At 60.5% G+C, this 20,564-nt stretch overlaps 1 protein-coding gene across 1 annotated transcript in view; it reads right to left on the bottom strand.

Annotated features, from left to right (window-relative positions):
- The window catches only part of PARVB (parvin beta), a 66,021-nt gene extending 49,107 nt beyond the window's left edge, over positions 1-16,914 (bottom strand). Inside the window, exon 1 of the mRNA XM_070411269.1 lies at positions 16,681-16,914. Within this exon, the coding sequence (XP_070267370.1) occupies positions 16,681-16,795 (115 nt within the window). The 5' untranslated portion in view covers positions 16,796-16,914. The remainder of the gene's footprint in view (positions 1-16,680) is intronic.
- Positions 16,915-20,564: the final 3,650 nt, after the last annotated feature.

Here is a 20,564-nt window from a genome sequence, read left to right as displayed (position 1 = left end):
GGTCACGGCCGCGAGGCCCCGCGGACGCCTCCCGGGACACAGCACACCGCCTCCCCGGGCCCTGCTTGTGGCGAGATCCTGCACGCCCGCTCCCTCATCTCTGATTTTCTTCACACACCGATCATTGTTAGCATCTGCGATGATGGCTCATAACACCACCCCGGGCCTGACGAGTATTTACCGCGCGTCCGCCACGCGCACGATCCTGCCCGGCACAGTACATTTTTCAAAAGGTAATTCACTCCGCTAATGACCGCAAATCCCCTAATTTAATGTGCTCTTCGATGTATTTAATTTTCCAACAAGTAGAGCTACAAGCTCACGGGCTGAGCATTTCTGCCAAGTGGAGACAAGCAGCCAAGAAAAATGTTTTTAAAAAAGAGCAGAACAGAAACGGTGAGCATCAGCGCCAGCCACCAAGGACTCCCCCAGCCGCACCGCTGCCTTTCTGTGTCGACAGTCACCCCACAAGCCGGTGCTACCCTCACCTGACAGGGAAGCCGAGGCACAGAGCGGGGGTGACCTGCCCGTCAGGCTCCGGGGCAGGGAATGCTGGGCACAGAGCAGGGGGGTGACCTGCCCATCAGGCTCAGAGACAGGGAAACTGAGGCACAGACCGAGGGGGGGGGTGACCTGCCCGTCGGGCTCAGGGGCAGGGGACGCTGGGGCAGAGCGGAAGCCAGGCAATCTGGCAGCGGAAGCCCCGCCCTCCCACTGGCTGTCCAGCCTCTGAATCAAAACTCAGTCAAAGGAAATACCCCTGCAGCCGGGCACTGAGGCACCACCTCCTGCGCCCAAAGGGACAGGGCCCCTGGCACAGGCCCGACACAGCCCTGCAGAGGCGGCTGCACCGCGGAGCTGGCTGTGATGTTAGGCGAACCCGAGACACGGGACACGCCGGCGTGGCTCCAGGTGCAGAAAGGTCAAGGTCAGGCAAAGGCCAACGACATACAGGAGTGCGTGTGTGTGTGCATGGTCACTCTGCAAGTGTGTGCATGCGCGTGTGTGCGTGGTCACTCTGCAAGGGTGTGCATGGTCACTCTGCAAGCATGTGCATGTGTGTGTGTGGTCACTCTGCAAGCGTGTGCATGTGTGTGTGTGGTCATTCTGCAAGCATGTGCATGTGTGTGGTCACTCTGCAAGCGTGTGCATGTGTGTGTGTGGTCACTCTGCAAGCGTGTGCATGTGTGCATGTGGGTGGTCACTCTGCAAGGATGTGCATGCGTGGGTGTGCATGTGTGTGTGGGTGTGGGTGTGTGCATGGTCACTCTGAAAGTATGTGCATGTGTGTGTGGGGGTGGGTGTGGGGGTGGTCACTCTACAAGGAAAGCAAAGAAATGCTCAGCACACATCCCCGGGGTGGGCCTCTGCTGGGAGGGAGGGCCGGGGAGAGGAGGGACAGGTGACTGAGCCAGGTGGCAAGACCCTGGGTACATTTCATTATCGTTATTCTTTAAACTGCACAGCTGTGGCGCGAGCCAGTGTGGCTCAGTTTGTGGGGCAGCATCCTGTGCACCGAAAGGCTGCCGGTTCGATTCCCGGTCAGGGCACATCCTGGTCCACTGGCTCAGTCCCTGGGAGGGGGCCTACAGGAGGCAGCTGGTCAATGTTTCCCTCGCACATCGATGTTTCTCTCTCTCCCTTTCTCTCTCTCTTAAAATCAACTTTTAAAAAACTACACATATGTGTACTCTGTATGTACAATATATTTCACACTTTATTTTCATTTATTTTTTAAAATCGTCATCCGTATACATAACCTAAAATTTACCACTTTAGCCATTTTTAAGTGTACATTCCACGGCTTCACGCTGTTGTACAACCATCACCATCATCCATTTTCAGGACCTTCTCACTCTTTTCCCCGTTAGACACGCACTCCGGCCCCTGGCGGCCACGTCTGCTTTCTGTGTCCATGAACCTGACGCTGCAGGGACCTCGCCTCAGCGGGACCGCGCAGCACGTGTCCTTGTGACCGGCTGGCTTCGCGCAGCACCATGTCCTCACGGTCACCGTGCTGTGGCTGGTGCAGGGTCTCCTTCCTGTTCAAGGCGGACTCAGATTCCGCTGAGGGGACGGGCCACATGTTTGCCCACTCCTGTCCGTGGACACCTGGGTTTCTCCACCTCTTGGCTACTGTGAATCACGCTGCTATGTCACAATGTATGTTTGCTTTTTATTGATGAGAGAGAGAGAGAGGAAGAGAGAGAGAGAGAGAGAGAGATTGATCGGTTGCCTCCTATATGCTCCCTGACCGGGGGTCAAACCCGCAGCCTTTGGTGTATAGGATGATGCTCCAACCAACAGAGACACCTGCCCAGAGCACAGTGTATTTTTTTCAATTGTTTTTTTTTTTTTTTTTTGAGAGAGAGAGAGAGAGGAAAGAAGAGGGAGAGACAGATAGAAACATCAATGATGAGAGAGACTCATTGATCGGCTGCCTCCTGCACACCCTCTGCTGAGGATCGAGCCCGCAACCCGGGCATGTGTCCTGACAGGGAATCGAACCATGACCTCCAGGTTCATAGGTCAAGGCTCAACCCCTGAGCCACGCCGGCCGGGCGCACAGTGTATTTTTTAATGACCACGTTCCCACGAAGGACGGAGGGGCTGAAAGACAGCCCTGGATTTGCTGGGGGCCGGCCGGCAGGCCCCACCCACGCACTGGTCCCTGCCTCCTACCTGTACGGCCCACACGGGGCCCCAGCCCTCACTGCAGGGTCACGGTAAAGGCAAGGCGGGACGGCAGGACGCTAACCCGAGTCTTTGGGAGCGTCCAGGGCGTGGAGCCGCCACGCGGGGCGGGTTTAAATGCTGGTCTGAGCGACCTGGCCCCGTGCGTGTGCAGAGCATCCCTGGGCCGCAGCCACACGGCGCCTTCGCTCTGTAGCAGCAGAGGGTCGATCCTGCAGAGACGGGGCCGCAGAGGCTGAAAGCTGCTTCGGAGACTTTACCGAAAATGATTGCCGGCTTTCCATGCTGAACAAGGCATAACCGAGTCCCTAATATTTCCCTGCCGCCGGCATGGCCCACCCGCGGCCCCACTGGCCGCAGAACCACCAGGGCTCTCAGGGCGTCGGAGGCCAGAGGGAGACTCATCCAGCGTCCTGGGCTGCTGTCGCGAAGCACCCCAAACCCTGAGGCGTAAACCAGCAGGCATTCCTGCCCCAGGGCTGAGGCCGGGCGTGAGGTCCAGGTGGGCAGGGCTCCAGGGGAGGGGCTGTCCAGCCTTCCTGGCGTCTGAGGAGGCACCACCTGCCCACCGAGACCCGGACCCACTCGCCCCCTCGGGACCTCACCACCCACGTGCCCACCGAGACCCGGACCCACTCGGCGGGCACCCGTCCAGGCTGGGCCCCCGGGCCTTCCTCTGCGCCAGCGCCCGGCGAGGAAGTCCCAGGCGATTCAGGGCGGCAGCTCGGCCAGCGGGTCACCCTTCGCTCCCGTCCCCCCAGCGCCTGCAAACAGCTCCCCCGCCCTCCCGCTGGCTCCGCAGGAATCACGTGACTTCGCAGCAGGGATCTGCACGAGGCCTGTGGCTGTCATCAGGGCACCTGGCGAAGGAGACCTGCCCACCGACTGGCAGGGGGGCCGGGAGGACTCTCACGGCTGCCCGGCTGGCGTGTCGCCGAGAGCCACGCTTCTCCCCGCTGTCCCTCAGCACAACGGCCCTCGGGAGCCGCAGTGGCGAGGGAGAGCCACAGGCCACGGGGACTATTCCACAGACCAGGCGACAGCAGTCAGACACGGGCACCTGAAAGGGGCGGTCGGCACAGGAGGAAAGAAATGCCCGCCTCCGGGCCGCCGTCACGTCTCTGCCCATGTGCTCCTCCGGTGAGAGCAGCAAGACCCAGTCCCCCCAGCAGAGAAGGCAGCGGCTGAGTCTGAGGCCGGGTCTGGGTGGCCACTAAAACCCACTCACGGGTCGGGAGGGCTGAGCCCTCGCCCTCAGCCCGGGCCCCGCCTCTAACAGGAGCTACGTGCCAATTCCAGCTCGAATCTCCAGCTCGAATCTCCAGGGCCATTGCCATCCCTGAAGTTCCTTACGATGCAGAAATAGTGCTTGAAATCGGATCCTTCTGACACGGAGGAAAATAAAAGCAATCTATGGGGCCTCCATGGGCCGCCACGGCGCGGGGACCCGCTCAGCTCGCCGAACAGCCTCATGGACCCTGGAGGCCGCCTGCAGGCCACCGGTCTCGCTGGGCAGTGCCCTCACACCCGCTGAAGAGGGTGCAGCAGCCGCTCACGCGGACCCGCTCACCTGGCCATGGCCTTCCATTCCCGCCGCGGCCTGGAATGAGACGGGGGAAGAACAAGCCCCTTTCTTTGCTGGTTGCCCATCACGCGCAGGCTGGCGTCCTTCGCTTCGACACCACCGCGGACTGCGCCTCAGGAGCCTGCGGGCACGATCCTCACAGGGACCCCTGCCGGGAATGGCTTCCGCCGCGTGCGGGGCCCCTTTCCTCCTCTGCAAAATGAGACCAGATTTTCATTTCAAGGCTCTGGGGAGGCGGCACAGCCCAGAGCTCGGCCCAGGAGCCCCCGGCCTGGGCCTGCAGCCCTGCTCCCGCCACCGATGGCTGGGACACCTGGAGCTGGAGTCCTCCCTCTCCAGCTGCTATCCGCCCGGCGACAGGATGTGACACAAAGGGCTAGGTGCCCATGTGGCAGCCCCGACAGCCCGTCCTTGGGGGGCTGTGACTTGGAGGAGTCCCCGAGGTGGGGCTCCCCACCCTGTGATGCTGTGGGGGTGACAGCCACACACCAGGGCAGGGTCACACCCACAATCCCGCCCCAGCACCGGGCCAGCTCCTCCCGTCCAGTCCAGGTCTTGCTCCCGAGGCCAAACCGTTTCTGCTGGGAACGGTGTGAGCTGGGCAGCACACTCTTAGCCGCGTTATTGAGATAGACTCCACGTTCCATACCGTTCGCCCGTTTAAAATGGGCGACTCAATGATCTGCAGTATACTCACGGGTTGCCCAACCATCACAATCAATTTAGGAACATTTTCAACACCCGCCAAAGAAACCGAGTACCCGCTACTGTCACTCCCCTTCCCAGCTCCCCTCTCCCACCTCCCGCCCCCCAGCAGCCACTGATCCGCTTCCGGCTCTGGTTGCGCCTGTCCTGGGTGTCTCCCGTCCGTGGAATCAGGCGACACGCAGCCTCCTGTCTGGCTGCCTTCACCCAGCAGCGTTTAAGGCTGATCCATGGGGCAGCACACGCAGCTACTCTGTTCCTTTTTCTGGCCGAATAATATTCCACTGCAAGGACGGACCACATGGCCTTCGTCCATCGTCCATCCGTCTGCTGATGCCCTGGGCTGTCTCCCCTTTGTGGCGCCTGTCGGCTCACACCCTGAACAAACATCCGTGTCCTCCAGGGAGACGCACCCTCTGGCTCCGATCAAGCCCCTAAGGTAGCGGTTCTCAACCTGTGGGTCGCGACCCCTTTGGGGGTCGAATGACCCTTTCACAGGGGTCGCCTAAGACCATCAGAAAACACATATATAATTACATACTGTTTTTGTGATTAATCACTATGCTTTAATTATGTTCAATTTGTAACAATGAAAATACATCCTGCATATCAGATATTTACATGACGATTCATAACAGTAGCAACATTACAGTTATGAAGTAGCAACAGAAATAATTTTATGGTTGGGCGTCACCACAACATGAGGAGCTGTATGAAAGGGCCTGGCGTTAGGAAGGGGGAGAACCACGGCCCTAAGTGTTTACACAAAGGAGAGGTGGGTTGTTTTTCCAAGGGATCGTCGGCCTGAAGCAGGGCTCCGGGGAAGACAAACGAAACTGCGTGTAGAACGGTGTCCTTGCCACAGCCCACGGGGGAGAATAAACGCAAAGCCGGCTGCGCACAGCGAGACTGAAATTCCGTGTGCCGCTCCGACAGAGGTTCCCCTCATTAAAACCCACGACACTAATGACAGGGTTTCTGGGCAGACTCGGCCAAAACGCTCCTCCCCCTCGCAAAGCGCAGCTGTTCTTGGAGCAGCAGCGCAGGGCTCGGAGATGACGGGCGCCTTTCTCCGCCCCCCCCCCCCCCCCACACCTCCTCTGCAAAGCTCGCCCCTGGGCCTGAGCCGGAGGCGGCCGTCCCTGCCCCTGACTCGTGGCGGAGCCTGTGTAGCCCCGTCCCTTCGCCCCCAGCCTCCTGGTCTCCCTCTCCGATGGGTAAGCGGGGGTGGCAGTCGTCGCAGTGATGACGATGACGAGAGCGATGGCTAACACCGATGGGCGCTCGTTACCTGCCTGGCCCACGCACTTCCCCAATAGTTTACTATTAAAATGTTCAAACGTGCGGGAACGTGAGGGACCGGACCGTGAGCACCGAGCACACCGGCCGCATGTCCTGCTGACGTTTCTCCAGGCTGTCCATTCAGCATCCTCCACCCGTCCGTCCATCCGTCCGTCCCTCCGTCCCTCCGCCTCCCCAGCAGCCCATCCCCGTATGCTTCCTGTTGCTGCCATGACAATGATCGCAAACTCGGTGGCTCAGGAAAACACACTGTATTTTCGTGTAGTTCTGGGAGCCAGAAGTCCCGAATGGGTCTCCCTGGCTGAGGGCTGAGGTTCCCCGGGAGGCGCAGGGAGAATGTCTCTCTACTTCTGCAGCGTCCGAGGTCCCCCCACTTCCTGGGCTTGCAAGCCCCCTCGCTCCAACCTGTTCCATCGACACAGCCCTTTCTCCTGGGTGACGCTCTGCCTCCTCCTGCAAGAACCCGTGTCCACTGGATACTCAGGACAATCTCCAGCTCAAGACCCTTCACTGAGTGACACCTGCCAAGTCCTTCTCGCCGTGGAAGGTGGCGTACTCACAGGTGCTGCTATGGGACGTGGACTGTTTGGGGGCTACCATGCCATCGTGTTTTTCATGCTTTTCAAAATAAACTGCAGACGGTGATATACTGACTAGAGCTCAATATATACTGACTAGAGGCCCGGTGCATGAAATATCGTACACTGGGGGGGGGGGGGGGTCCCCTCAGCCTGGCCTGCACCCTCTCACAGTCCGGGGCCCTTCACTCCTTACCACTCGCCTGCAGCGGAGGCGGGAGAGGCTTCCGCCACTGCCACCAGGGGACAGCTCCTGCATTGCGCATCTGCCCCCTGGTGGTCAGAGCACGTCACAGCGACCGGTCATTCCACCATTTGGTTGATTTGCTTATTAGGGCTTTATTATATAGGACTAGAGGCCCAGTGCACAACATTCGTGCACTGGGGGGTGTGGGGGTCCCTCAGCCCGACCTGCACCCTAATTTGCATGCTCACTCCTGATTGGCTGGTGAGCATAGCAGAGGGACAGTCAATTTATGCCATAGACCAATTCCAGCATGTCATAATTTTAAGAGTTTCATCAAAAGGTTGATGAGACTTGGGGACTCAACAGGGTTGAGTCACACATGTGGTCACCTGTTGGGAATGGCTAAAGGCATTTCCCCAAACCTGAATAGGAAACTGATTGTGGCTGCCAGACAGCTAAAGGGCATCTTAATCTACACGTTATTGCCTCCTACTGGCCAAACACCTGAACAGCCGTAGGCTAATTCCCCAAACTGACAATGCTTCTATACCCTTTGAAACCTTACCCTTTGAAGTGTATTATCTCCACCTTGCCTTAGGACAAATTGTGTTAATGAAAGCAAGGGTCCTAGACAAGGAGGGAGTCTTCAGTTCCTTTAGCTGAAGCTCCTCTGACCCCCAATGCCTTTCAAAATTATATCTCGTCTCTGGATTCTTTATTAGTCTCTGGATTCCTATGTCATCTACGCATAGCGCCTTTTCCAGATTCCTGAACCCTTCTTGATGCTGGGACAAGAACCCCGGCAAATTTACATGTTTCTCTTTTATTACATAGGATAGTTCTCTTTTTTGGTAAAATTTGCATGCAATAAAAGGCACATTTTTAGTCTCATCCAATGAATTTCGACAAATGCATGTACCTGCATTTCTCAAACCCCCAGCAAGATAGAGGACATTTCCAGAACAGAAAATCCCCTCCTTCCCTTCCCCAGGAAGCCCCAGCCCCAGCCCAGCCTGAGGCAGCCGCCGCGGACCAGCTTGCCGACTGCACAGCCCCATACAGTGGGACCGGGTGCGCTCCCGGGGCCGCGGCCTCGCTCGGCAGGGTGATTGGGAGAGCATCGTGTGCCTCGTGTGTCGGCACTCCCCTCCTCCTACCACCCCATAATATTCCGTCTGTGAACACTGCCCGCCCACTCTTCCGAGCTCCGATGAACGAAGCTGCTATGCACGTTCCTGCGCGTCTTCTCATGGACACGGTCTCCGTTTCTCCTGAGTGAGTAGCTCAGACTGGAGTTGCTGGGCCCTGGGGGCGTGTAGTCCAGTTCTGAGTGAACTGGCTTCCTGAGTGGACCCCCCACCCAGCCATGCGGATCTCAGCTCCGCGTCCTCGCCAGGGCTCCTGCGACCATCTCAGCCGCTGCCAGGCGTGCAGCCTGTCTGTCCCCTCTGGTTCTAATCTGTGGCTCATTCCCCGGGCACGGGTGACGCCGACGTCTCTTCCAGACGCGCCCAGGCCGTGCCCGGGTGCTCTTTGCTGGAGAGTCTGTCCAAACTTTTTCTCTCTCCTCTCACTGGGCCGTGTGTCTTTCTACCATCGAGCGGTTGGAGTCTTTACAGACCCTGGGCATGGTCCTTTGTCAGACACGTGTCTGGGGAACTGGGATCATGGTGATTTATAGGAAGAAATACACAGCTCTGGTCTCCCTCCCAGCTCCTGGCAAGAGCTCCTAAAGCCCCAGGCACTGGCCTACGCTGTTCTGGGGAAGACGTCCCTGAAGTTCCATTTCTGCCAGCAGTGCATTTCGAACACCGTCCCGTGGCGTCCCCTCCCTGGCCCGCTCAGAGGACTCTGTCCACATGGTTAAGGCAGAGGCTGGAAGGTTCTAGACCAGCCGTGGGCAAACTACGGCCCGCGGGCCGGATCCGGCCCGTTTGAAATGAATAAAACTAAAAAAAAAAGACCGTACCCTTTTATGTAATGATGTTTACTTTGAATTTATATTAGTTCACACAAACACTCCACCCATGCTTTTGTTCCGGCCCTCCGGTCCAGTTTAAGAACCCATTGTGGCCCTCGAGTCAAAAAGTTTGCCCACCCCTGGTCTAGACTCTGCAGGAGCGCGAGGAGCAGCAAACACTGGGGGTGGCCCTGGTTTCCTCTTATCCCACCGCTGCTCCCGGGACTGTTAGGTTCCAGCAAGTGCCACGCGTGAGCCCTGACAGCGAGGGCTCGCACCCTCTTTAGCTTTTCAATGACTTAACAGGAGAGAAAGCCCAGCCCCTTGGGGATTGTAAGTTTCCCCGTGAACGTATGAAGACGCGGAACCTGAAAACGACAGGCGTCCATTATTCATTCGGCCCTGCCTGGGGCTCCTACAATCCCGACCGACCTGGTTAACTGGCAAGTAAAGGTGTAAAGACCCAAACCAAGCACAGTCCTCTCAAAGCCTCATCAGTCCCAGCCCAGACGCAGCCTCGGACCCTTCCTGACACAGAGGCGGCCCTGGCCGGTGTGGCCCAGTGGGTAGAGCGTCGGCCTGTGGACTGAAGAGTCCCCAGTTCAATTGCGGTCAAAGGCAGTCACCTCAGCTACAGGCCCGATCCCCAGCAGGGGCCACGCAGGGGGCAGCGGGTCAATGATGTTCCTCTCTCATCGAGGTTTCTCTCTCCCTCTCCCTTCCTCTCGCTCTAGAACAGCGGTTCTCAACCTGTGGGTCGCCAACCTGTGGGTGCAACCCCTTTGGGAGTCCAACAACCCTTTCACAGGGGTCGCCTAAGACCATCGGAAAACACATACATAATTACATATTGTTTTTGTGATTCATCACGATGCTTTAGTTATGTTCAATTTGTCACAATGAAAATACATCCTGCATATCAGATATTTACATGACGATTCATAACAGTAGCAACATTACAGTTATGAAGTAGCAACGACAATAATTTTATGGTTGGGGGTCACCACAACATGAGGAGCTGTATTAAAGGGTCGCAGCCTTAGGAAGGTCGAGAACCACTGCTCTAGAAGATCGATAACAGAGGCAGGCGGTCATAGAAATCGAGCCCGGCCCCTGCTCCGCCTCAACCAGCTCTGAGGTCTGGCTTCCCGGCAGCCCCTCCCGTCAGCATTATCAGCCAGGAACACGGAGACGGCCCAGGGCTGATAACACCCCACGCCTTCCTCAGATGTCTCCTCTCACCGCCTACGGGCGAGCGCCCCCAGCACCCCCGTGGCCCCAGGAGCAGAGGCTGGGGAGACGCCGCACAGACCCCCGGGGCAGGGTGCGAGCCGGACCTGGTCCCCCTGCATTTCTGAGACCCAGCCGGGTCCCGTCTGCTTGGAAACTGGGGCTGGTACTCCCCCCACAGTCCCGGGCCTCCCACACGAGGAAGTGAGACCCCAAAGCTCTAAAACTCAGAGGGTGACACGCAGCCCCAAACGGGTCCCGTGGCCGGACACTCGGAGTCGGGACAGAATGAAAGGACCGCGCTGCCGCCCAAGACCAGACAGTGCCGGGGCCAGAGGGGACGTCTCCCGTGTGAAGTGAGGCACGGAGGGTCTCAAGGCTGGGGGAGCCCTAAGACCTCGAGCCGACGCAGTCCGGGTCTCTGCTCTCTCCCCGCAGTCCGCAGAGGCGCGGGTTAACGCCGTGGCCAGCCTGCTTGTGCTGCGCCCCCAGCCTCACCAGCGTTTTCCTGCCGCCGAGCGTGCTACACAGTAAACCTGCTCCTCCGACGTAAAGCAGTTTTACTGGAAACCAAAGCATCTCGGCTCGCGGAGAAAAGGTGCTTCTCGGGCTGCGTCCTGCGTGCGTGCGAGGGGGCCGCGCATTTGGAAACAGGAACAGAGCGAGGCCGGCACCGCCCCTGCCAGCCCGGCGGGAGGGTCCATCAAGGGCAGCCCTTCCGACCACTCAGGGCAGGCGCGCGCCCACTTGGGCGGACAGACACCCCTGAATTATTCCGACGACCGACAGGGAGTGCAGTCAGCGACGTCGGGGGTGCGAGAAATCCAATTCCCGGAGTGGAGGCTGCATGTCAAAGCCCAGCTCCTCTCAGGAGTGAGGGTGTCACGGCGACCTGCCTCTTCGGGGACCGGGCAGGTCCAGCCAGATGCCCGGAGAACCACAGGGAGTCAACAAGTCCCGAGAGAGGCCACCCGCCCGCCCCCGGGCACAGGAGGTGAGGCCACGAGGCCACCCCTCTGGACCTGGTCTCACTTCCCTTCTCCACGGAGGCCCAGTGTCCAGGAGCGTCACCGGCGCCACACACAGCCCGCGGGCCCAGGCCGGCGCCTCCGTGCTTCCCTTGTCCACGCCCTGCACCCGGGGGCGGGGGACGTGGAACAAACCCGGAGAAAGGCTGGGTTTGAAGATTATGACCAGAACAATAATCAAAGGAAACTGGACAAAGCCAGGCCAAGCTCTCCCGCCTGGAAGGCCACTTCCGCTCAGCCAGAGAGGAAACAGGCAGCGACTTCCAGGTCCTCCCCCCGCCCCGCCCCCCCGCCCCCGCCCCCAGGAGCCGCTGCCATGCAGGAGGCGGACAGAGTCACAGACGACCTCCGAGCCCCACAGACAGAGGCCGCCCTACCCAAGGAGACGCGTTTGGGTGTTTTCCTCTTTGTTGGCAGGGTCTGCAGAGAACCTTACGGGCCCGACGGGCCCAAACAGCACTTCTACTGGCTTCTCTCCCCAGAGAACATTCTAGAACCCACCATGTGCATGGCTCCTCCACGTCTTACCAGCCGCTCTCTCCCCCTTCTCGGGTCAGGAGTCCAGGACCTTCACCGGGACCGTGGCTCACTCCCTAAGGGCCTCCTGCAGGTGGTCGGCTCCCTGCCTGGAGATGCGAAGAGTCCCAGTCCCGCCCGCCTGGCGGAGGGACACGCATTACACAGCCTCTCGTCTATCTTGCCAGAGAGAAGGTGCTGTTCCTTTCATTTTTAAAGGGAAGTGGAGGAGCTGTTGGGACCTGCTACCTAACGGGACCTGGCGATCCCTTCAAAGTCACTACGCCCCCCCCCCTCACCAGTTCTCCGTGCAAACCATCCGGAACAGGCACTCTGCCTCCCGCCGGGCGCCTCTGCAGGAGCTGGGTGGGTCCTGGGGAAGGCTGCTCCCTCAGCGATAAAACGAGGGGCTCCCTCCCGCCAGGGCTGTCTTCCGTGGCGGGCTACAGGGCAGTGTCAGTGGCTGGTGCTCGGGCGACACAGTGTCCACACAGCTGACGGCTCTGCCTTCAGGGCGATCCGAAGGGAACCCCCCGGGACTAGCAGGGAGGGTTCGGGACGGGGGATTCCTCCCCTGGAAGTAATTTAAAGTCCACGAAGGACCCTGCACACGTCTGACCTTCAGCTCAAGGTCACAGCCACCTAGTGAGTTCTTTAGATCTGGTGGCAGAGGCGCAGGCAGCATCTGGCTTGTTTGTTGCTATTTCTGCATCAGCTGCTTAGCGGACGACCCGGGGCGAGGGACAAGACAGGCCGCAGACCCGGAGAAAATAAGGTGCATCTGATGCAGGAGTCGTATCCAAAACACACCCGGAACCCTTACAGTCCAACAATTGAAAAATGGGCCAGAGAGCTGACACACAGATGGCACCCACCATATGAAAAGGTACCACCCAGCCGAAACCGGTTTGGCTCAGTGGATAGAGCGTCGGCCTGCGGACTCGAGGGTCCCGGGTTCGATTCCGGTCAAGGGCATGTACCTTGGTTGCGGGCACATCCCCAGTGGGAGATGTGCAGGAGGCAGCTGATCGATGTTTCTCTCTCATCGATGTCTCTAACTCTCTATCCCTCTCCCTTCCTCTCTGTAAAAAATCAATAAAATATATTTTTTAAAAAAAAGAAAAGAAAAGGTACCGCGCAGCGTAAGTCATTAGGGGCTGTGACCCTAATTCTGCTCTAAAAACATCTACACTAATAAAAGAGAAAGATGCAAATTGACCGTACCTTCACAACACCCACCAGCCAATCAGGAGTATGCAAATTAACCCAACAAAGATGGCGCGTTAATTTTGCATACACAGGCGCTGAGCGGCCGGGGGCGGGGTGGGGCGGGAAACAGGCGTTCCTCCCCGCCCCAGCCACTCCAGGCCTCTGGACAACTTGGGAAGGCGGAAAGGCGGCTCCGGCCGGAGCGAAGGCGGTGCCGGCAGCCAGGGGAAGGAAGGCCCATTCCTGCACGAATCTTCGTGCATCGGGCCTCTAGTATTTAATAACAACAACAACAAACAGGCAGCCGGGGGCTAGGCACTTCCTTGATGCTTCTCTCCACAGGAAGCCTCTGTGTGGGCTCTGGTGACCTCGGCTCTGGGGGCCTCAGCTCTGGTGGCTCCAGCTCTGGGCAGTCCTGTGCTGGTCCCGGGTGGCTGGGCAGAGCAGCGGGGCCTCGCGCGGTGCATGCATGGAGTGGACTCTGTCCAGTCCCTCCCCGTCAGGGTTCACTGGCCCAGAGCCGGCCTCACCCCTCAAGGATGTCACACAGCAGCTGGGGCATCCCTGGGGCACACCTTCGCCCGCCTCCTGGCCAGAGGGACCTATGGGGCCTCCATCCGTGAGGACAAGAGCACCTCACGAGGGACAAACGGACCGGGCTTTTAGCAGGTTGCCCCTGAGAGTCCCGGCTTTCCACGGGGAGCCCTGGCGTCTTTTCTAAGTGCCCCTCGCCCCCGTCCTCAGTGCCCACAGTCAGTCAGTCCGAGTTCCACTTTCTGAATCGGCCGCCACGTGACATGACACAGCCTGGGTCCCTCCCGAGAGCATGAGCCTGAGTCACACCGTGAATTCATCCACAGATGCTTCCTGCCCGGCTCCGCCAGCGCAGAGCAAACTTCCCTGCAGTGATCGCCCCTGGAGGCGGGCAGGAGGGTCCCCACACACCCCCACATGCCTGTCAAACCCAGAACGCTGTCCACTCAGGCGGGCAAACGCTACAGGCTCCCCGGTCTCTAACTTCTGGGCAATGCTGTGGGGCCTCACCCCCAGCCACCCCCCCCCCCCCCACACACACACACACACACTCTCCTGAACTTCCTAACAAAAAGGAAGTGAAACCCACCGCGCAGCGGGCAGCGCCCAGCACACCTCCAAGCGCCTCTTCCTGACCATCCTGCGGGGGGCAAATCAGTGCCGTCCCACAGGGCCCAGCGCCTGGGCCAGGCCCTGCTCCGGCTCAGGAGCTGAGACCGGCACAGGGCGAGCTGCCGGGCCAGGCCTGCAGGGGCGCTGGCAGCCCGATTCAGAACCGCGTTTCCTAGTCTACACGGCTGCCTCGGCTCATGCTCCTTCCCCGCTTCCCAAGGGACCAGACAGAAGCCACCGCAACCTTCCAAGTCCAGCCCTCCCCCAACCCCTGCATCGGAGCCCAGTTATGCTGTGAGGCCTTAGGTTTCTATGGGGGAACCCCTGAGGGTGCCAGGCACCTCAACCTGAGAACTGAGGCAAGGGATCCAGCGGACGCACACACAAGAGCAACAGCAGCATCTGCTCCTTCTGCTGTGTCCACGTCTCCTCTGCTCCTCACCAGGTGCTTTGCCTATTGGGGTACCTGGTGCATTTAAATGCCTCCTAAGTGAGATGAACTTGGGGTACCTCGTGCATTTACATACCCCCTAAATGAAATGACTTTGGGGTACCTGGTGCATTTAAATGCCTCCTAAGTGAGATGTACTTGGGGTACCTCGTGCATTTACATACCCCCTAAATGAGATGAGCTTGGGGTACCTGGTGCATTTAAATGCCTCCTAAGTGAGATGAACTTGGGGTACCTGGTGCATTTACATGCCTCCTAAATGAGATGAACTTGGGGTACCTGGTGCATTTACATGCCCCCTAAATGAGATGACTTTGGGGTACCTGGTGCATTTACATGCCCCCTAAATGAGATGACTTTGGGGTACCTGGTGCATTTACATGCCTCCTAAATGAGATGAACTTGGGGTACCTGGTGCATTTAAATGAAAGCAGACTGGCCCCCAATATTCCGGCTCACAGGAGTTCATTGAGGCCGGGACCAGCGGCCTCCCCTTTGGAACTGGGGACCCGTCCATGGCTTCAGACAGGTGCTCTTCGCATTCCGAGAGCCTAAATGGCACCTGTGGAATGTGGGAACAGTCCAGGACATTCCACTTACTCGCTATTCTGTGAGGATGTCTTTCCTGGTTCCCAGGTACCCAGGCCTCCCCCAGGCACTCTGACTGGAGAGGGGGGGCTTCCTTCCTGGAACCTGTTATCATGGTCCCCTTGGTCTGGCTAATACAACTGCCTCGGGCTCCCTGAGAGCCAGGGCGACAGTGACTGCCCGTGGGGACGCGCTCGGAGGGCGGGAATGAGGGAGAGAGCGTGACTGTCTGTTGAGGAGGCATGACTTCCCGGGGATCACTCCCGGCTTCGGGTCCTTCAGTGGAGGCTCAGGCGAGGCCCTGACTCTGGGAACTGAATAACCAACCGGTTACAGCCTCCCTCGTGGAAATGTGCCCCCAATCCCCATTTGGAGGGAGCATGGGGTGCACACATCCCCGAGGGCACCGTGTCACAGCCCAAGGATACAGCGGGGCTTCATGTGGGTGCCCTGTCCCTGTGTGTCCGGGAGGGACACGAGCCCGGGGCTGTGCCCATGGCGAGGTGCGCGCAGACCTTCCAGGAGATAAGTCCTCCGCACACTCGCCTCCGGGTCCTTCCCCACCACCGCCTGAGGCGGCCCCTGGGCCCTGCCTTCTCACAGCCGCCCTCCCCCGACTCGGCACCTTCAGGCTGGCGCCCTTCTCCCCCCACACGTCCCCGTCCCCCACCCCCACCCCCCCCCACCCCCACCCCCCACCCCCCGTCCCCCAATCAGTCCCAGGGGAAGAAGCTCCCGCTGAACAAAGGAAATTCAGGAACTTTAGGAGCGCAGCCCCGGGGGCGGCATGAGGTTAAAGCTCGCGCACACAGGCGCCAAGGTGACACCCTGTAACCCTGAAGCACGTGGGTGAGGAGGTGGGCAGTTCTTAGAACGATTTCCAGGGGCGCACGGAGTAAACACTGGGGGCCTCCGTGGTCCTTGCTGGCCAGACCCCTCAGCCGCGGGGCGGTCCTGTCCGCTCTGCGCCCCTTCCCTCCGCGGACCTCCGCTCCCCACCCCCTCTCCCAGCCCCCACGGTGCAGGGCAGGGGCCGCATGCGCACCGTCCGCGGCCACCAGCGGCCAGCCCCGCCGGGAGACAGTGCCGTGGGCGCCCCGGGAATGGGGGGCACGGCGCGGGGCCACCAGGAGCCTCCGGCCCGCGCTGCTGCCCTTGACCCGGGCTCAGCAGGCTGGCGCCGCTCCCCTGACTCTGCTCCAAGCCCCGCCCTCGGCCCGCGGTCACACTACCCGAGAGCCCGGGAGGGGGGTTTAAAGGTCCCCGGGACGAGCGAGGAGCAGGGGTCACGGCCTGGACCAAAGGTCGCGGCTGCGCGCCACCAGCCTGGCGGGCAGGACTCGGGGGGCAGGGGGGGGGACGACGTGCGCGCGGGACGCGGGGACCGGCGGGGAGCGGGGGCGCGCAGAGACCAGCGGTCCCGGCGGAACTGGGTGGCGGTGCCGGGACGCGTGGTCTGCGGGCGCAGGCGCAGCTGCAGGCCCGCGGAGGGCACACTCACCCTCCCTGGCCTTCTTCTTCCTCGCCAACGTGCCGCCAAGCTTGCCCAGGAAAGTCTCCTCCTTCTTCATTTTGGGGGTCCGCAGGGGCGATGAGCGCAAGGACACGGAGGACATGGGCTGCGGGGCACCGGCTGCCGGGCGGGCGGGGCGGGCGCAGCGCTTTGGAGAGCCGCCTGGTCGCTGCCCCGCCGCTGCCCGCGCCCCGGGGAGTGGCCGGAGGGCGCGGCCCCAGCGATGGTCCCCGCCCCGCCCCTGGCCCTGCAGCGCCCGCCGCCAGAGGTCCGTCTGGACCGGATCTGTGGTCACTCCTTCTAGCCCGCGGGCTGCCCACGAGGCAGCCGCCGTTCCCACGCCGCGTCCCTCTGACTCTCCAAGTGGAGGCGGTGCTGCTCCTCGGCCGCAGCTGGGACGCCCCAGGCCCACACTGCGCCCTTTGGTTCTGCGGGGTGAGCCCTGCGCTCCACGGGCTCTGCGGACGCCCAGTGGGGAGCGGGGCGGCCCACGTGCATCAGATAACCACGCAAACGGGTCGTTCCACTGCTGAGCTTCTCCCCAGAACCAGGCCTGGGGCCGGAGGGACCCCTGTGAATTGTCCCGTCTTAGGGGGCAGGGGGGTTTCCTGAGGAGGTGCCGCTGAGCCACAGGAAAGAGGCTGGCAGTGCGCCAGGGGGTGTTCAGGCCCAGGGAAGAGCAGGGCTGGGGGGGGTGGGGGGACAGAATGGGGGCCTGGGGAGGGGAGGGGGCGGGGGAGGGGAGGGCAGGGCAGCCTGGAAGAGGGAAGGGTTTGAAGACCTGAGGTGACAGGGTCCGATCCAGGACCAAAGTTAACTCCCAACTCCCGTGTGCACAGCGGGTGGGGGAGAAAGGCCAGGGGCAGGGACAACCTCCCAGGCCCGAGGGAATTCAGGAGGGAAGTGCACAGATTCCAGGAGGCCCTCCCAGGGAGGAGCCCCAGGCTGCCGGAGCTGGGAGAGTTAAGGCCGGTTCTGGCTGGGCCGGGCATGACGGGTGGGGTCAGCCACCCCCAGACAGGTGCTATCAGGTCTACCTCGGAGGGTGGGTGAGGTTTGTCCCTTCGCCAGGCTCAGAGCCTCACACCCACAGCAACTCCTGTTCCGCTCAGCAAACACTGGTGGTGGCCGGGTGGATGCCAGGCCCTGACCTGAGGGGGGGGGGGGGGGGGGCGGGGAGTGGCGGCGCATGGACCCCAAGGACAGCCTTGCCCTCCGGGAGCCAGTCACCCAGGAGACAGAGGCCCCAGCGACACGGATGCCAGAGTCACAGTCAGGAACCCGGAAGACGAGGGGAGCGGAGGAGGAGAGGGTGCGGGAGGGGGGACTGGGGCCCAGGAGGCTTGTCAGGGAGGGGCCTCTGACCTGGGACAGGGCTGCATCACCTCCTGCCCGCCTTCAGTGAAGCAAGAGAAGTCTCCGCAAGCGAAGGGAAGGGAGAAGGGGACGCGTGGGGCCTCGTCCTGGGGGGTGTGGAGGGCAGGGCAGGACCGGCAAGATGCCCGGGTGGGCAGGGTGAGGGGCAGAGGGAATGAGGTCAGCGACCTGTGCGGGGACCCTGAGCCACTGCAAGCCCGAGCTGAGGCCTGACACGCCCACGGCTGCAGAGACAGACGGAAGCAAACCCAGGGAGGCCAGTCCCAATCCCAATCCCCAAGCCGCCCGGGGAGCAGAGGCGGGGCCAGGGCACGGACAGGTGGGTGGCCTTTCAGGGCCGCAAGCCACACACATGGGCCACAGTGGGATGCGGGGGTTCGGGACGGTGAGGTCAGAGGTCTCTGAGGCGTCCATGGCCCGATTTGGGGCGTCACTCAGCAAGCTGGGGAGAACCCAGGCCGTTGTGAATTGGGCTTTTGAGATCCCAGTGGTGCTGGCAGAGTCCGGGCCGGCAGCGCGCTCTGTGCTGGGGGCGCTGTCAGCCACCCTCAGAACCCACCCACAGGACGGGGGTCCACTCTGGGAAACGCACGAACAAGAGGCTGCGTAGTTTCGGGGGGCCCACGGACGTCCGCCTCCCACTGCCCTGGGCGCACACAGGCCCCCGCTGGGGAGCTGTGACCAGGAGAGGGTGAGCAGAAAGCAGCCTGGGAAAGCAAGGGGGAATGCGGTCCCGGGCCCAGGACCAGGCAGCCCGGTGGCGTGGGCGCGCCTAGAGTGCCCGGGAGACCCGTGTCTGAGTATTCCGTCCCCGGTCCGGCTTCCAGTGGACGCACGGGATTTACAACTGTCATTTGCGAACTGCTACTCAAACCCTGACGGGTAGACTCTCTTTTTTAAAATGTCATGATGGCCACCAGCTGGTGAGCTCAGTGGTTAGAGCAACGGCCCGCACACCGAGGGGTCACAGGTTCGATTCTGGTCAAGGGCACGTACCTGGGTTGCGCGTCGATCCCCAGCCCAGGTGGGGTGCGTGCGAGAGGCCACCAATCAGTTTGACACTGATGTTTCTCCCTCCCTCCCTCCTTCCCTTCCTCCCTCCTTTTCACCCTCTCTGAAAAGCAATGGGAAAAATATCCTCAGGTGAGGATTAACCAAAATTTTTTTAAAAATTAAAAAAAATTAAAATGTTGTGGCGCCGTGAAAGGGTTTCTCTAGTGGGCAACCGCACACTGACAGCTGCCCGCCTGCTTCCGGCAGGACCGCCCACGACAAAGGAGACTCGGCTGGAAGGGGAAGTAGGCTCTGGGATTTTGTAGGCGTCGTTTGTATAAAAAGCATAATCATACGTAAGCGCAAGCGTGGTGCTTTTACTAAGAAATCATACGTCAGGGGGCGGGCTAGACGGGGTCAATGGGGAGAAGAGGGGGACATAGGTAATACTTTCAACAATAAAGATTTTTTAAAAAGAAACACGTGGTTCCCACCCCGCCGAGAGCCGAACCTGCGGTCCGGGGCTGAAAGCCTGCCTCCGCCTGCTCCGTCTTCGCGCACCTGTGGGCCAGAGAAGGGGAGATGTCCAGTTCGGAAGGTGTTTTATTATTGTGTTAGTCGTAGTGGGTTGTCTTGTCCCCTGTGTGCGCGGAGGACAATAAGTGGACTTGCTGGCTGTGGATTGGGTTGCACTTTTTCAGGGCTGGAGGAAGGAGTGACAGATGATCCAAACCCCCTCGCTTCCCCTGCTTCCCCTCCTTCCCTCCGGGCTCCTGGGGGGCTCACTGGCTTCTCTCTGGGGGGGTCCTCAGCCGGGAGGACTCGCCAGGCTGCCTTACAGAGCGGTAACCGTACGTGTTTGCCTGGAGTTCAGAAACGTTGGCTTTTACTAAAAGAGAATTTAACAAGAAGCAGAAATAGGACCTCAGTCCTCATCAGCTGGGTCCTCCACCGCTCGGCATGCTGGGAGAGGAATTATGGAAGTCGGTTGCAGGCAGTGCCGCTCAGAAAAGAAAGCCATTCGATTTGCTGTTGAACGGAGGCGACTTCCTTTTAAGCCGAGTTAAGGCCGAGGCACGAGCATTTCGTGAGCGCGTGCGGGGCCCACGCGCTGTGATCTCATCGGCCTCGGTCTCCCAGGGGCCTCTTCCCCGGGAATGGACGCGCCGGCCGTGCGGGCGGTGGAATTTGCCCGAACATTTCAGAGGACGAACCAGGCAAGCAGCCGTCAAAGGAAGGAGGCGGAGCCCTGGCCCGTGCGGCTCAGTTGGGTGAGTGTGGTCCTGTCTCGGGTTCAATGTCCAGTTAGCGCACATACCTGGGTCCTGGGCTCGATGCCCAGGAGGGGCGGGCAGGAGGCAGCGATCCACGTTTCTCTCACTGAGGTTTCTGTCTCTCTCCCTCTTCCCACAGTGAAGACCATGCAGCAATAGAACCGCAGCGCGGACGTGTCTCAAGACCATGTGAGCGGGAGCGGCCAGACGCCAGGGTCCACGCGGGGT

Source organism: Myotis yumanensis, unplaced genomic scaffold (assembly GCF_028538775.1).
Source record: "Myotis yumanensis isolate MYYU_CA2020_CCGP unplaced genomic scaffold, mMyoYum1.0.hap1 SCAF_3, whole genome shotgun sequence".
NCBI classification, from domain to species: Eukaryota; Metazoa; Chordata; class Mammalia; order Chiroptera; family Vespertilionidae; genus Myotis; species Myotis yumanensis.
This window is presented reverse-complemented; position numbering and strand designations above follow the sequence as displayed.